This window comes from Vespa velutina, chromosome 1, assembly GCF_912470025.1.
Source record: "Vespa velutina chromosome 1, iVesVel2.1, whole genome shotgun sequence".
NCBI lineage: Eukaryota > Metazoa > Arthropoda > Insecta > Hymenoptera > Vespidae > Vespa > Vespa velutina.
Genome location: NC_062188.1, coordinates 10,444,210 through 10,460,213, shown reverse-complemented (window position 1 = coordinate 10,460,213; position 16,004 = coordinate 10,444,210). Strand labels below are relative to the sequence as shown.

General features: G+C 29.8%; 1 protein-coding gene across 16 annotated transcripts in view; it reads right to left on the bottom strand.

The window, feature by feature from the left end:
* Nucleotides 1-16,004, bottom strand: part of LOC124948353 (focal adhesion kinase 1) — an 80,246-nt gene that overhangs the window by 14,395 nt on the left and 49,847 nt on the right. For 4 of the 16 annotated variants that reach the window (XM_047491863.1, XM_047491845.1, XM_047491872.1 and 1 more), the window contains one exon: nucleotides 5,529-6,603. The exons of 11 other annotated variants lie outside the window; for them this stretch is intronic. In XM_047491863.1, the coding sequence (XP_047347819.1) occupies nucleotides 5,529-5,782 (254 nt within the window). In that variant the 5' untranslated portion in view covers nucleotides 5,783-6,603. Of the gene's footprint in view, nucleotides 1-5,528; nucleotides 6,910-16,004 lie in introns of those variants that run through there. One more of the 16 variants, XM_047491854.1, reaches the window with a different exon arrangement.

The following is a 16,004-nucleotide window of genomic DNA, read 5'->3' as shown; positions in this document are numbered from 1 at the left end:
CAAAGATAGAGAGAAGAAAAGATGAAGAAAGGAAAAGATAAAGAGAGGAAAAGATAGAGAGAGGAAAAGATAGATAGATAGATGGATATATGGATGGATGGATGGATGGATGGATGGATGGATGAATGGAGGGAGTGAGGGAGGAAGAGAGAGAGAGTAAAAGGAAAGGAGTAAATCACTCTGGTTAATTTAACCAATCTCTTCGTATATTTTCATCGTTTGCGAAAATTTTCCGGGTTCTGCTGTTAGATTTTTCACGATTCGTTTTGCCGAGGTGCGAATGACGTGTACCATTTCAAAGGAATGCGTGTTTGCCTCCAAGCTTTTTTTTCTGTTTCTCTTCCCTATGACCGTACTCCCCATTCAAGCACGATCGTATTCATGGTTTCACTGAACGCACAACCCTCTGACACGTTTTACATGCTTACGTCTGACGTTATATAAGGTGTTTCATTTAACTCGATCATTTAAAAATATTCATCGTATTCAAGAAAGAACGTGTATGTTTATGTGGAATTCAACTTTTCTAAAGGGGGAAGTCTCCGTTGTAAATTATCTTTCTTCTCGTATATTTGAAATTTAGATGATGATCGAGCTAAAGGCAGCATCATTGCCATCTGGCATGACGTTTTCATGACGATAAATGAAGATATAATTGAGCGTATGTAAATGAAATTTCATATCAAACAAATTACTAATGATATATATGTATATACGTATATGTTATATATAAAAATATATACATATGTATATATTAATATATGTAGGCTATAAAACACAACATACACAGGTTAATTTTATGAGGTATTATATTTAATTAGATTTAAAATAATACTAAATTATAATCTACGAATCTTTAAACAGGCTATAGATTTATTTTTGAATAAATATATATATAGAAGACGCATATGTACCATATTATATGTAACATGTATGTAACATATATATATATATATATATATATATATATATATATATATGTGGTACATATACGTCTTCTTTTATTTTTAATGTCGTAGACAAGATATTCTCTATATATTGTATATAAATATAATCTATATATTGTACATACATAAACATAGACACGCGCATACACACGTACACACAAACTGTGATACAAATACATATATATTACTGTTAATTATATGCTATTATTATGATAGATAATTATATGTAATAATTATATATTATTTATACGCATGATATTCTATTTTCGACATTGAAAACGAAGAAATAAAAAGATTCAGTGAATCATTTGGAATGATTAATGAAGTATTGAAAAATCGGACGAACGATCGAAAACATTTCCGCCACGCGTGAGCAGCGAAATCATTTCGTGCGGCTACATCGCGCCTGTTTGTATTGCCGCTATTAATGCAAATGCATATTACTAGCGTTGTCCGGCTAAGGAATGTCGTCGTGTCAGGGACGAACCGCTCGAACAGTGCGCCATGGGCTACTCGACAGTCCGTAAATAGGAGTAATTAACGACGGTGCGAATCTCGGCATTAAACTTGTATGAAATTTCTTGTAAAATCGTTCATTTTTTAAATATATTGTTTTTTAAAATTATTTACATTCCTTTCTTCTTTTTTTTACTTAATTTTAATTCTTATATTAGATACAAATTTATTCAAATTATATTAATATTTTATTCAAATGTGTGTTTTATATACGATAAATTTGTGCAATGAAAAAAAAAAAAATAAATAAAAGAAAATAAAAACAAAAAAAATAAGAATATTTACACTATATTCTAATAGTTACGTGTAACTTTTATATACTTGCAAGAGATAACATTTCGCGATAAGGATCGAATCAGAAATTATTATCAATGTAATTATGCGAAACGAGTTTCCAGTTCCATCGAGTTCCATCGAGTTCCGACAAAGGTTCCCATGGTTAAACGCAAATTATTGCACAATTCGCGATCCCCGGTACATTATTGCGCATCCGCATCTCATTGAATGCGAAACGAGCGACCATTGAGCAAGAGTCATTAGGAATGACGCTAATATTCGATTTAAGCTTCGATTTATCGCTCGTATGCACCTTTCATTCGATTGACTCGTACGGACAAATATTCAGTCCCAAATTGAATCAAACGATCGTTTTATTTAATACATTATATTGTACTGATTCATAAATAATTGCTAGTTTATCTTAATAAATTCCATACTTATATTATAATAAATTATTATTGTATATAAACTTTATAAATTATTTTAATAAATTCCTTACTCTTCTAACATTATTTATTTATGAATCAACTGAATAAATACGATATCCCTTCTAATCAGAATTCTTAATTTAATCAATTTGAATAGGCATTGTATGTAAAATCAGTTCCGTTATTGGATGTTCCTTTTTTTCCCCTAACTAATTTTTTTTCTTATTCCGATTGAAAAAAAAAAACTCGTTTCTTTTCTTTCTTTTTTTCTTATAACTAATTTATCGATTCTAATCAACGAGAAACTCAAGTACTAAAGTCGCAAATATTCGTGATATTCAGTTTAAGAACAATTGATTTTGCGAGATACAAAATTGATATTAGAAAGCGAGTAATAGACACGTTCAACAAAGTGCGATTAGTCGATATACAAGAGATAATCAAATCGATAATTTTGGGGTGATACAAATACGTGTTATCGGAGTTTACATCGTAATTATAAGTTTACTAACGATACCATAGTCATATGTATGTATATATATATATATATATATGCGTATATACTTTATATAGACGTTCATATGTATGCGTATATACTTTATATAGACGTACATATGTATGTAAATATATACACATGCACGAATATAGAAACACACACACATATACGTATTTGTTCCAATTCGTGATATTACAGCACAAGGTGCTGATAATATTACCAAAGTGACATGTGATATCGATTACGAGCGGTATCAGCTTTATAGAAAGAACACGCCGCAAGACTCATAATAGAGTGACGGTGTGTCTCTTTGCTCGAACTAATAACCATATGCATTTGATACTAATCATTCCTTCACGATATCGTAAGAAGAACGCAATTCCTTCCACGAAGATCTTACCTGTTCTTCGAGTCATGCGCATTTTGTCCCCCGGAGATCCGGAGATCATGTAACACTTGAATCTCAAGGCGATGGAATGATTTGTTTCATTTCCTGTCTTTGTTTAGAATTATTATGCCCCAATGAAATATTTTTTTCTCCCCTCTCTCTCTCTCTCTCTCTCTTTCTTTTTTATTTTTGCATAAGTCAATTTTTATTTATCACATTAAATGTTTCTATAGTTTTTTTTTCCTCTTTATTTGATGTATCTCTTCCTCCTCTTTGTTTTATATCTCGTATTTTTTATTTATTTATGTATATAATTTTGTATTCATCACCGAATACATGGAATACCTTTTTAATTTATCTTTAATTTGTCTTTTAATTAATATATCTCGTGTTATTTAATTTTGTAACATCACTTTTTATCATTGTATGTATACATAGTTGTTTTTTATTCGATCTCTCTTATATTTAAAATTCGAACGGGAAGCACGAAGTGCATTGGAACGAATGGAAATTTCGAAAAATCACGTCAATCTGAAAGCCATCGTGGAATTCGATGTATGTACGTTTAAAGAATGTGCTCGTTCGATACAGGTTGTGGAATCTCGATCGGATTCGTGGAGTCGAATAGAAAAATTCTTTTCCATGGAATGGACATCGAGGGTTGGTTGAGGGTTGAAAAAGTATTGATAAAAGTTTTATATATATATATATATACATATATATATATATATATATACATATGTATAGAAGGGGAGTCTTGTTCTCCGGCCCTGACCTGCCGGCCCGACCAGAACTACTACGCACCTGCGACTGTCGCCCACGCAGCTTTCCTTTCACTATGACTTTCTCTATTGCACTTTTGCATCGTCCGAAAAATAATGATCGTACGTGTTACAGACAGCTCGTTAATATCGACCCTTAAAGCGGTAATAATCACTAACACGAATCATGACCCAAGTCTGATTATTTTTCAATCTCTTTCTTTTATCAATCGATTCTTGTCATAGAAAATAGACTTTACTTCTCTATCTTTAATAATTAAATCATTTCTATTTAATTTTTATCCTAATAACTTTTTTTTGTAATTACTATTATATTGTTGTTAGATCATATAATTATTAAATTAGATTAATATTAGATATCAAATTTATATGGATTAATATTATATTAGTCTTAGATAAATTAATATATTAGATTAATCTTTAATCTGATCTATATTTATTAAATAGCTATGTTTACTTGTTATAGTTCATTATTTTATTTCAACTATTTGTATTAATCATTCGACATATCTATAAATGCAATTGAACATTTATTTATTCATCTATTTACCTATTTTTATAAAAGGAAAGAACCATAAAATCTAGAAGATAAACTGGATTCCAAGGGATTCCGAGAAGATCTCTTAATTTATACGTATATTTGTAAATTCTTTACAGTTTTCAGCGTTATCAGCGATATCTTTGCGTTATTGAGCTAAGTATCAGCGTTATAAGACTAGTGTATTTTTTAAATGTGGTCATATCGTACACACACACACACACATACATATATACATATATACACGTATATACACACACATACATATATATATATATATATATATATACATATTATAAATACATGCGTTATATTGTAGTTTCGTAGGCGTGCGGAAATATATATCAACAATTGAAAGTAGGTGAATATGAAAACAGTCGAAGGATCCTTGCGTAATTATGCGGTCGCATTAATCGTTAGTTATGATCGGTGCTTATGTTTTGTTAGATATTTCTTTCTTATAATTTTTGTTAACAAAAAAATAAATAATATTAATTATTTGATGCATTTTTCTTTTTTTTTTTTTTTAACATTTTGAAGAAAAAAATATATCATAGCTATTCAGTAAATATTACAGTATAATGGGAAAACAGTACATTATCATAATGTCGTTTACGCAATTTAATAAAAAACTAAATTGTTGCACATATATTACATTTCTCTCACTTGCTACAAATAGAATAATGAATTATGTATTTATGATATGTAGTTGTAAATTATTATTTTAAATATTATTGAACGATACATTTGATTTTTTTGTTTTAAAAGATAACTAACATAATATTTTATAAAAATTAGATTTCGTGATAAACTGTATGAAAATAAACAAAGGTAGTGCTGACCCCCATTGCAGTATTTACAATATGTTATTACTTTTTTCTGCTATTTTTTAAAGTTTTTATATTTAAAATTTAACATTTGTTATTTATTATTTTAAAATTTGGCCGACTATTGATAAATATATAGTCTTATTTAATTAAATACTACTACAATAATTTATCATTATATGTTTACAATAATGCAAATTATATTGGGGCATTCAGGATAAAATATACAAAATTTTCAATTGATTTCAATGTATTAAACTAGATTTACTTTATCGTAAATAGATTGTTATTGCCGAACCACATGCATTTTAGAATTAATCGATTTACCTTCTATGAGTAATTCTGTGAAATTTCCACGTGCCAAGCGTGTCTGGACTATATGAAGAATCATTGTATCCTAGCTGGCCGAGAGAACACAAGAGACCTTTACTATCTCTTTTCCATCGTTTCTCACGCGGTACGTCCTTCTCTTTCTTCATCAAAAATATCCCCTTCGAGTTGTTGGTAATGTCTGCGAGATTTTCAGTGCGTCGTCCGTGCCACGAAATTCCATTCGCTTTTCTTTCTACGAGCTCGAGCATCTTCGCGATTCTCTTTGTAGATTCAACAATTAATAATTAAGAACATTCGTGAACGATTGATATCATTAACGGTATTAACACTAATCAATTTCGACGAATGAAACAAAATTAAATCGCAAGAATGACACTCGAAAATAAAATGTCGATTATCTCGTCATATCATAATCGACAATTAGATCGTAGATCGATACAATAAATATTATTCAATATTATTTAAATTTTGATTTTGATTGAAATTTTTCGGAAAGAAATTATAGTGGGAATAATACATTACAAATTTTAAAGGGAAAAAAGTAATTAAAGTTGTATTTTTTTTCTATTTTTCTTTTTTTTTTTGTTTCTGAAAAAGAGAATTCTTAAGAAATCAAATTGACATAAAATGTATTGAAGCGTTTCGCACAATTCGCCCTCGATGAATTATCCGAGGCTACTTCTATTTTCGTCTTTCTTTTCTCAGCACCATTCTCAATTTTCTCTCTCTCTCTCTCTCTCTCTCTCTCTCTCTCTCTCTCAATTTTCTCTCTCTCTTTCTCTCTGTCTTTTTTCTCTTTCTATCTCTTTATCTTTCTTTCTCTCTACTCGCGATCACGCGTGTGCACACATTCGCTGTCGAGTATACACTGATCGACCTGGTCGAATCGACAACCTGCTGTACTCTCTTTCTCCCTCTCTCTCTTTTTCTTTCTCTGCCTCTCTTTTTTCTTTCTACTTAGCTTTTTCTTGATCCTTCATCGTCGTCTATCCGTTCCATCCTTTTCTACGCGTGGGTCGTCTTGCAAAAATCACGATGCCCGTAGAATTGACTTGATTAGATACGCGTCCTGCAAATTGTTTCGTCTCGCTTGATTTTCCACTTATTGTTAGCTTTTCGTTTTATTTATACGTTATTGTGAAACAGTATCTTTTTCTTTTAGATTGTCAATTGACTAGAAAATATAGATAGAGAAATTTTCAATGTACCTCGTCATTTCCGCCTTATTTATCTCTCACATTTTTCTTATCGATGTTTTGTATTGATAAATATTAAAAATATAATACGCGATACGAATTTTATCGTTATCATGAGAATTATATTTCTTAACAGTAAAATCTTTAAATATTCTTACAGAAAATTATTTCAAAAATTAAATTTCTGTAAAAAAGAAATAAAATTATTTTTACAAAAAATCATTTTTATGAGAATATCAATGTTAACAATAAATCGAAAGATAAAAACAAAAATGGAAAGAAGGAAAATCGATGAAAACTACAATGGAATAGAACTTGATCTTCAGGAAATATCAAAGTAACTGCATTTCGAGATACTGGAAGTGCTTCTGGCAAAGATCGTCTACGGATCGAGAGGATCAGTGGGTCGTCCCTGGACACGACTCGCATAAGAATCACCGATAACGAAACATTTGTAAGTTGCGATAATACTTGATTCCTCAGTGTATCGTCTTGAAAACATCCATGACAATAATGGTAAAGAACGATCCAAAGGAAATACCACAGAAGGAAGAAAGGAAGAAAGGAAAGAAAAATTGTTAAATATTAAAAAAAGAAGAAGAAGAAGAAGAAGAAGAGAGAGAGAGAGAGAGAGAGAGAGAGAGAGAGAAAGAGGGAGAACTCTATGAATCTTTTGGCGATTTTATTTCATTGATAGACAAAGAGAAAAATAATTTTAATAAATATACAATAATAAATAATAAAATAAAAGTTGTTCCTTTTTCATCAACATTTTTTTCTCTTTCTTTTATGATATACAAAATAAATGATAAAGAAAAATCAAAAGAGAAAATATTAAATAAAATAAGAGATAATATAGTACATAAGAAATACAAATTAAAATAAAAAGATGAGATCTCGTTTAAAAAGAAAAAAAGTAAAAGTGTGTTTGTGTGTGTGTGTGTGTGAGAAGGAATAAAAAGGAAAAGAGGATAGAAGGAAGAACGGAAAATGAAATTGGTCGCGAGGGACAAGGATGATAGTGAGGCTTGGGGAGATGGAAAATGAGAAGGGAGTGAATTACGAAGCGTCGAATGAAAAACCGGAGCGTTAGCTTGATGTACGAGTCGACTCTCGAACGAGGTACAGCATCGTCGTATTTCTGATTATCGAACGCGAAAACTCTTTCTCATCTTCTCTCTCTCTCTCTCTCTCTCTCTCTCTCTCTCTCTCTCTCTCTCTCTCTCTCTCTCTCTCTCTCTCTTGTTTCTATTTATCTCTACCCACTTCTCTTTTTCTCGCTCGATGAAAACTCAACGGATGCTTCAGAATAATCGTCGGTACACACAGGACGAATCTGGTTGTTACGCGATGGCTTCCTCGACCTGAATTCCGATTGCACGAGAGGAATCGAGAAATTCGATGTCTTCGTTTTTGGCGCATCGTAAATTTCGTTTAAGTAAATGGGGAAATATATATATATATATATATATATATATATATATATATATATACACACAAAAATAAACGAGAAAGAGTGAAAGAGAGAGGGAAAGAGAGAGAAAGACGGAGTGTTTTTGACTTCAACCAATTTGCGATCCTTAATGCATTCGATTAATATCTCAACACTCGTCTCTTCTCTCTTTACTTTGGTATCTCGCAAAATTTAATGATCGCCCGATCTTTTCGCTAATTATCCGTTATGTCAGATATTTAAGAAGAGGTAGCGTAGGAATTTCTCGTCGTTGTCGTGTTTGCTTCTGGCGAAAAGGGCTAGTTTAATTATTTGAGAGAAAGCTTTACGAAAAGTAACTTCCTTAAATTTTTTTCGTTATAAAAAATTTGCTTATTCATGTAATCATCTTGAAATGATGAAGTTTTTTAACGTAATAACAACGAACAGAATTAATTGTTCACATTAATTAACTCTCATAAAATTATAACAACCGGCAAATTTTTCGAAACTAAATCACAGATGGATATGTTATTTAATTAATTAAATTCCGAAAATTCGGAATCAACGATCGCGTAATTGGTTAAAAAAAAATTATAGTCGAGTATTATTTTTTAAACATTTATCGAAACATTCAAATATAATAAATTAACTTTCGAAAAACCATTTATTGCATTTTATTGATCAGACATTTTTGTTCAATATAATTTTTCACAAATTTGTCGTTCACACGAAGCTAAAGATTATTTAATTAATTTCTAACTTAATGGTTACAAAATTTTAAGTCCCTTTTTTTTAAATACGTAAGTACGCTTATTTCATTTCTTGTATACATTGTTATTTCTTAATTTTTTTTTTTTTGTTTCTTCTTTTCTTTTGCAAATATTTTCCAGAGACAATTACATGTCGCATAAATCGCAAAGGATTCAACGTCCGTGCAAGTCCGTTGAAATTTTATCGTAACGCTGGTACAACATGGCAGTTTCTCAGTCGTGCATTCTAGTCGACCATTCGTCCGCGTTAGCGATTATTCTGTTTGTCATCCGTGACGTGTAAAGCGCGTTTGCGAACGCGAAGGAAGCGAGTCGAAGTGAAGTGTGAGGAAAGACTCTTGCAATTAAGTTTTGTTAAGGAAATCGTGAGAGTAACACATATGCAGGTATCACACATATCGAGAATTCTAAACTATGTATTAATCTCACTAAGTGCAAGATAAAAATAACGTTATCGGCGAGTTTCGAATTTTCTCGCCGTTACCGAGACCTGATACATAATAATTAATTCACACGAGAGTTTCCCTTTTAACTTGAACAAGATTTACGACGGACATTAAGATAACGATTGAACTCGTGTCATTTGCAAAAGCTACTTTCATTAGTATAATTCAAGCGAGTTCACTATGTCGATCACACAGATTATAATAATAATAATACGAAAGAGAATTAAATTCTTTCTTGTATATACAATTTTCTTTCTTTTCAATGTTTACACCAAATTTGCATTTTATTTTACTCTCCTTTTGTATTTAAATAGTTTTTCATCTTCGTTTAGTTTTTTCTTTCCTTTAAATTATCGAATTAAAATCTTTTTTTTTTGTATTTTATTTTTATATACATTTAAACAATTTTTTATAATAGACTTGTATTTTATTTCATCTCAAGTTTGTAAAAGACAAGTAAAAAAATTTGCTAAATTTAATTGATATTATATTTATCAGTTTGCATTTGATTTTAATTTATATTACAATGATTTATCGATTTATCATAAGATATTTCGAAATGTTTAATAAAAACATTTTAGAAAAATTTGTCAAATCGACTTAAAACAACTTATTCAATTTATTAAAAAATAATTATTGATTTATCGATAATTATGTCAATTAAATAATTTACAAAAGGAAATGTGGATTGCGTAAAGATAAATTCAATGATCTTAATAAGAAGAAAGTTTTACGTGTAAAACGGTGTTTCTAATGTTTTAAAAGGATTTCGACATCGAAGACGACGTCCTAACGTCAAGAAGATGCGTCTCGTAAATTGCGTACCACGATGACGAGGGACGATAGGAGTTAACAGCGTTGGGGATCCACTTCGTACTCGTGCTCAAATTTAACGTCTCTTCGAAGCACTTGGGACACTCACAAAGGACGTAGTAATGAACTACTTGGTGTAAGAAGTTAAACGAGGAATTGACGACATTACGACAAATGAAGGCTTTACTCTTTTATCATAATTTTTCTCTAGTAATTTTATCGATTATAAGCGGACTATATAACTCAATCATAGACAATATTATAATGCACGTTGACAAAAAAATTGCTTTGAGGAAAATTGTAATGTCTATGTAAAAAAACAAAAACAAAAACAAAAATAAAAACAAAAACAAAAGCAAAAACAAAAACAAAAAACAAATTCTCATGATTTTACTTTAGATTTATAATATAATTGTCGATTGATCATCATAAAAATTTGAAGAATAAACATCGAGATAATTTTTATCGATATTAAAGTAATTGTTTATTTTTAATAAAAAAATGAATAGAAGAGAAAGAGTGAGAGAAAGAGAGAGAGAGAGAGAGAGAGAGAGAGAGAGAGAGAGAAAGAGAAAAAGAGAGGGAGAGAGAGGGAGGGAGGGAGGGAGAGAGATAGTAAATGCATTGTTATGCAATGTGATTAATTAAAATATTTGAGAATATCATTATGATCTATGAAGCATGAATTTTCGTCATATTCAAACTAATGATGCGAACACGAGGGAAAAAAATAATTGCATTTTCAAAGAGACAAAAGAACGAAATTTATTTATGCACTTTGTTGATAATGAACTTCTACAATTTGTAATTTTTTCCAAGGTTGAGTATTAAAAAAAAAAAAAAAAAAAAATCCATTTTGACCTTCGAGCTTTGCGGGAAGCCGTCAATTAATACAAAATTTTTCGAGATCCAGTCAAGCTGATGAGTTTCCTACACAGACCATAAAATCTAAATTTAATGGTCTGGATTAGAAAATAATCATTGGTGGTATCTCTATGGATTCTGGTATATCAGTTGTATGTATGAACACGATGGTGGTTCTTTTAGATTCTAAAATTACAATTTAGATTCTAAAATTAAAATTACCCTTAGTGGCTTTAAAAGCTCGTTGAAACTCAATCACCGCAGACAGTACAAGCCGATTGATTTTTTAAACTTTTTAAAGCATTACGAGCAAACATTATTATATCTACTATAATACATAAATTATACTATAGTAAGTACACACATACACACACGCACACAGACATACACCTTTTTTACGAAATTAATTAAATAATAAAATTTAAGAAAAGGAATGAACAATATATCATTATATATGTGAGATTAGAAAATTTATAGGAAATTTAACAAAAATTAGCTGACTTTGTTTATTGTAATCATAGTAGAGCAAATTGTATTATATATATATATATATATATATATATATATATATATATATATATATAAATGATACAATTATAACTATATAAGAATAATAATTCTTTTAGAGTTATATTTATAATAGTAAAAATTGTATTATATCTTTTATCCAATATTTTTAATACAAAATAATATAAAATCGAGCTATTATGAAATGAGCGAAACCTTATTACATAATGCAATTAACGATATTAACAAAATTGACTTAAAATCGGTATATTATATATCTTATAAGCTGTTAATAACGTGTCGAGTATGAGAGCATCAGGGTACTTGTAAGCCTTCGGAAAACAAAAAGAAAAATCACAATTTGAAGATCATAGATCAGCTTAGTCACGATTTTGATAAATAATACATGTTAAAGCAGGAGAGTATGGATAATAAATTAATAATAGTGGCGATCAACGTATTCGTTATCGAATATATATAGATAAATAGTAAAAGGTATAACGTTTAAATCTCCTATATAATTGCAAAATATCACGTAGGCAATTATGTAATAAGTAGTCTACGTTTGCCGTTGATATTCTAAATGGGAGAGTGTAAGCTATAGGAACGTGGAATATAATTCTAATTTTCACGTCCTGAAACACGAGAGAGAATTTGAAACTAACTCAAACTACCGAACGCGCCACTTGTGGACGTTGTCTCGAACGTCTTTTCGAACTTTTCGTGGTACTAGTCTGGGCTTTCGGCTTAAGGGTAATCTTACGAGTAAACTTTTCTCATTTCCCGGTTGGAGTTTCGTATATAAATATATATATATATAAAAGAAATAAAGTAAATCGTTCGTGATCATTTGAACTAAGATTTTCTTTCGTTTCGAAACTTATTATAACAAAAACGAAATATATCTTTGTTATTAATTTTATGATCATTTATTAAATTCAATTATATTGACGGATAATTTTTTGAAATAAAATTAATCGTTAATAATTTTTATTTTTTTTTATCTTTTAATAGACGCTTGTAACACAATTGACATGATTTTTGGTAATCATCTTTCATATTCAATAATATTGACGAATCATTTTTTATATAGATAATAGTCATTATGATTGACAAACGTTTGGAATACGATCGACATGATTTTTCGAAATGGAAGTTTAAAGGTCATCGACCAACGTGTATGAGTCATCGCACTGACTCAGTCTGGACAAATGAGGACGAACGTCGACCATCACGAAAACTAACCCAGTTTAAAGAGAGAATCACGTAATAAGAGCCGTCACTATGCGAGCTTCTCTTCGGGCTTCGTCATAAAATCTATTAACACATGAGTGATCTTGGAAATGATCACAATGTTTTCAAACCTTTTTATATATCCATACCTATCTATTTATGGAAATTAGAATCGTATGGACGTTGAACAAAAGAAAATATAGAAAAAAAAATATATATATAAATAAATAATGAAAGAAAGAGAAAAAATATTATCAGTGAAATGTAGAAATACGAGGAACAAAGATACGAATTTAGCCAATGATAAAATGGCAGCTTGCGGTGAGTTAATAGCAAGCGATTAGCTGAAAGTATTAAAGTACTATCGAAGACAGGAAAATATATTTTAACTGTCAGCATATTCGACACAAACGAAGGAAATACATAGATCTGCGTTTTATGCTATAGCATATAGGAGCATAACTAACTTTAAAGTCTATAACTTTTCTTTCTTCATGTTCACCTCTTTACCTTAGAATTCTATTTAAATAAGGAGCTTTAAATCGGTTGCGTCTATTCCAAGTTAGACCTCTATAAGATGGAAACATGGTAATAGGTTTAATTAGTCAGTCGTATCAAACGATGTCTCATCGCGTACGTATTTACATAAGACACCATCTGTTTAGATCGTCCAGGAAAACTTTAATTATGACTTTAATGAGTCCCCGATTAAATCATATATTTCTATTTATATGTGTTAAATCCTTAGTACACGTTTCTTTTATTTTTTTTTTTTTTTTAATTTTAAAAAGAAATTTGTTTGTAAAGAAAAAATATTATATCTATCGATTAGTAGATAATTAGAAAAATGGAAGTAACAGAAAAAAAAAATAGAAGACTATTATAATTAGTTTAAAAACTGCATTATGTTATAATTTCGTAAAGAAAAGAAAAAAGATTTTAATGATCGTACTTTGTAATTTTAAATGGTCGATCTATCATCAATAAATATAAGATACATAAATTAATTTTAGACAACTAGAACGAAATTATGAGATATGATTAACGTTTGTACGTTTTTGAAAGGCAAAACATAGTTAAAATGATGAATTTATAATTAGAAAGGGTAAACGAAAAGTCCTTTTTTTTGCAGTGGAAATATTCTCTTAAAAATGTATTAATGTTCTAAGGAACATAATTGTCTTTAAATACATCAAGGAGATAATAGAAAATATAAATAATATACGAGTATTAAGAAGAGAGATGGAAAATTAATTTTTAACATTGTCTAATTACCGAATCTTTTCTTTAATCTTTCTTCATAATAAAAAATCACGTTTGAACTAAGATACTAAGATAATTTTTCATTTAAAAATTCAAATCTTTTGCAATAAATATAAATTAATTTATTTTATTTATAATTAATTTCTTTCCCATCTCATTTTCTTTTTATGATATTACTTCGCCATTTTTGTCCAATCTGAAGCTAATTATACTAAAGTTCTTCTCTCTCTCTCTCTCTCTCTTTTTCCTTTTCATAAATGTATTAGTAGAAATCAGGAGATAGAAAATCTAACGAGCCGATCGCGATTCCGATGCTGCGAGTCGAGTTCGAAGCATAGTTAATGGTTCCAATTAACAACGGTTACCGGAGAGAGTTCGTGGTCGATGATGGCAATTTTGCCATGGTTACCCAGCTACGGCATCGACGTAACAAGGACGAAAACGAGCACTTCCTGCATCGAGCTTCTCCTTCCTTCCTTCCTTCCTTCTCTCTCTCTCTCTCTCTCTCTCTCTCTTTCTCTCTCTTTCTCTCTCTCTCTCTCTTTTTCTCTCTCTTTCGCTCACTCAATCTCTCTTTCACTCACTCACTCTCTTATTCTCTTCTCATTCTTCCATTCACGAATCGCAAGGAACCTCCTGAGGCTTTATGCGCACAAATTGCCACTGGCTGGTATTCAAACGAGGCAACCCCTTTGTTTAAACGCCTGTTCCTGTGGTTCTCTGAAGATTCTAACAGCTGGATGCTCGACGTACCTAAGAAGAGGTTACACCTCGACCCCATCGTAGAAACTTTTCAAACGTGTTCTCGTACACGCGTCTTTACGACGCCTCTTCGACGCGATGTCGACGACGACGAGGAAAAATCTTTTTTGTTAAGAGTTAACTTTAACAACCAATCACGTCGTATCAATTAGATAAATTTCTAAAAATATATACTCGTCTCAATAATTTTCGGGTAGTTGTTGTGATTGATAATGGTGATATAAATAAATATTAATATTATAATTAATATATTCATACGAATTAAGACAATTTTTTATTTGATTAATCACATATCGTTATTTTAATAAAAAAATGTTATTTTTTGTAATACTTACATCATTAATCATTTTCGACGTAAATCGAAGTATAGTAAAATGATAAATTATTATTGTTAATTATCAATGTACTGAACACTGTTGAATATAATAATATACATTTATAAATGTGTGTGTATGTATGTAGTCACAATAAGAAAAATGGAATAATACGAAGAATGAAAGATAAAATATTCTAATTCCTGGAAACTTTTTGGAAAAGTTAGAGGAAAATTTGGTTCTAACGAATACATGTCGAATGCAGTTATTAGATATAATAATCATAATGATATGTATTTTTAAATTTAGTCTTTAAGAAAAATTGTAATATACGAAGGATAAAAGATGAGACACGCCTGTCTCTGCGAATTTTATCAAAGAGACTGGAAATTAGAAAATTTTATATAACACATAAATAGAGTTATTAAACATAATAATATATATTTTTTAATCTTCATTCAGTAAGAAAAATTATAAGATAAGAGGAATGAATAAAACAACGTTAGTCTCTGGAAATTTCTCACAGAAATTAGAGATAATTCGATCGTATCGTATATATATTGCGGATACAATTATCAGGTGTTTAAATATGGGCTCCATAGGCAGCGTCTTAATTATAGAAACACAATGCTATTAAAATTTCAGTACTATATTGTAAAATAATGTTGTTGTTAAGGACGATCGATCGAAGTTTTTAAATTTAAAGGAAAATAAGAGAATTAGGCCATTTGTAATAAAAACCTCAATTTATCATAATAAAAATCACGTTTTAAATAAGATACTAAAATAATTTTCGATTAAAAATTCGAACATTTTGCGATGCATATAAATTAATTTATTTTATTTATAATTAATTTCCTTCACGTT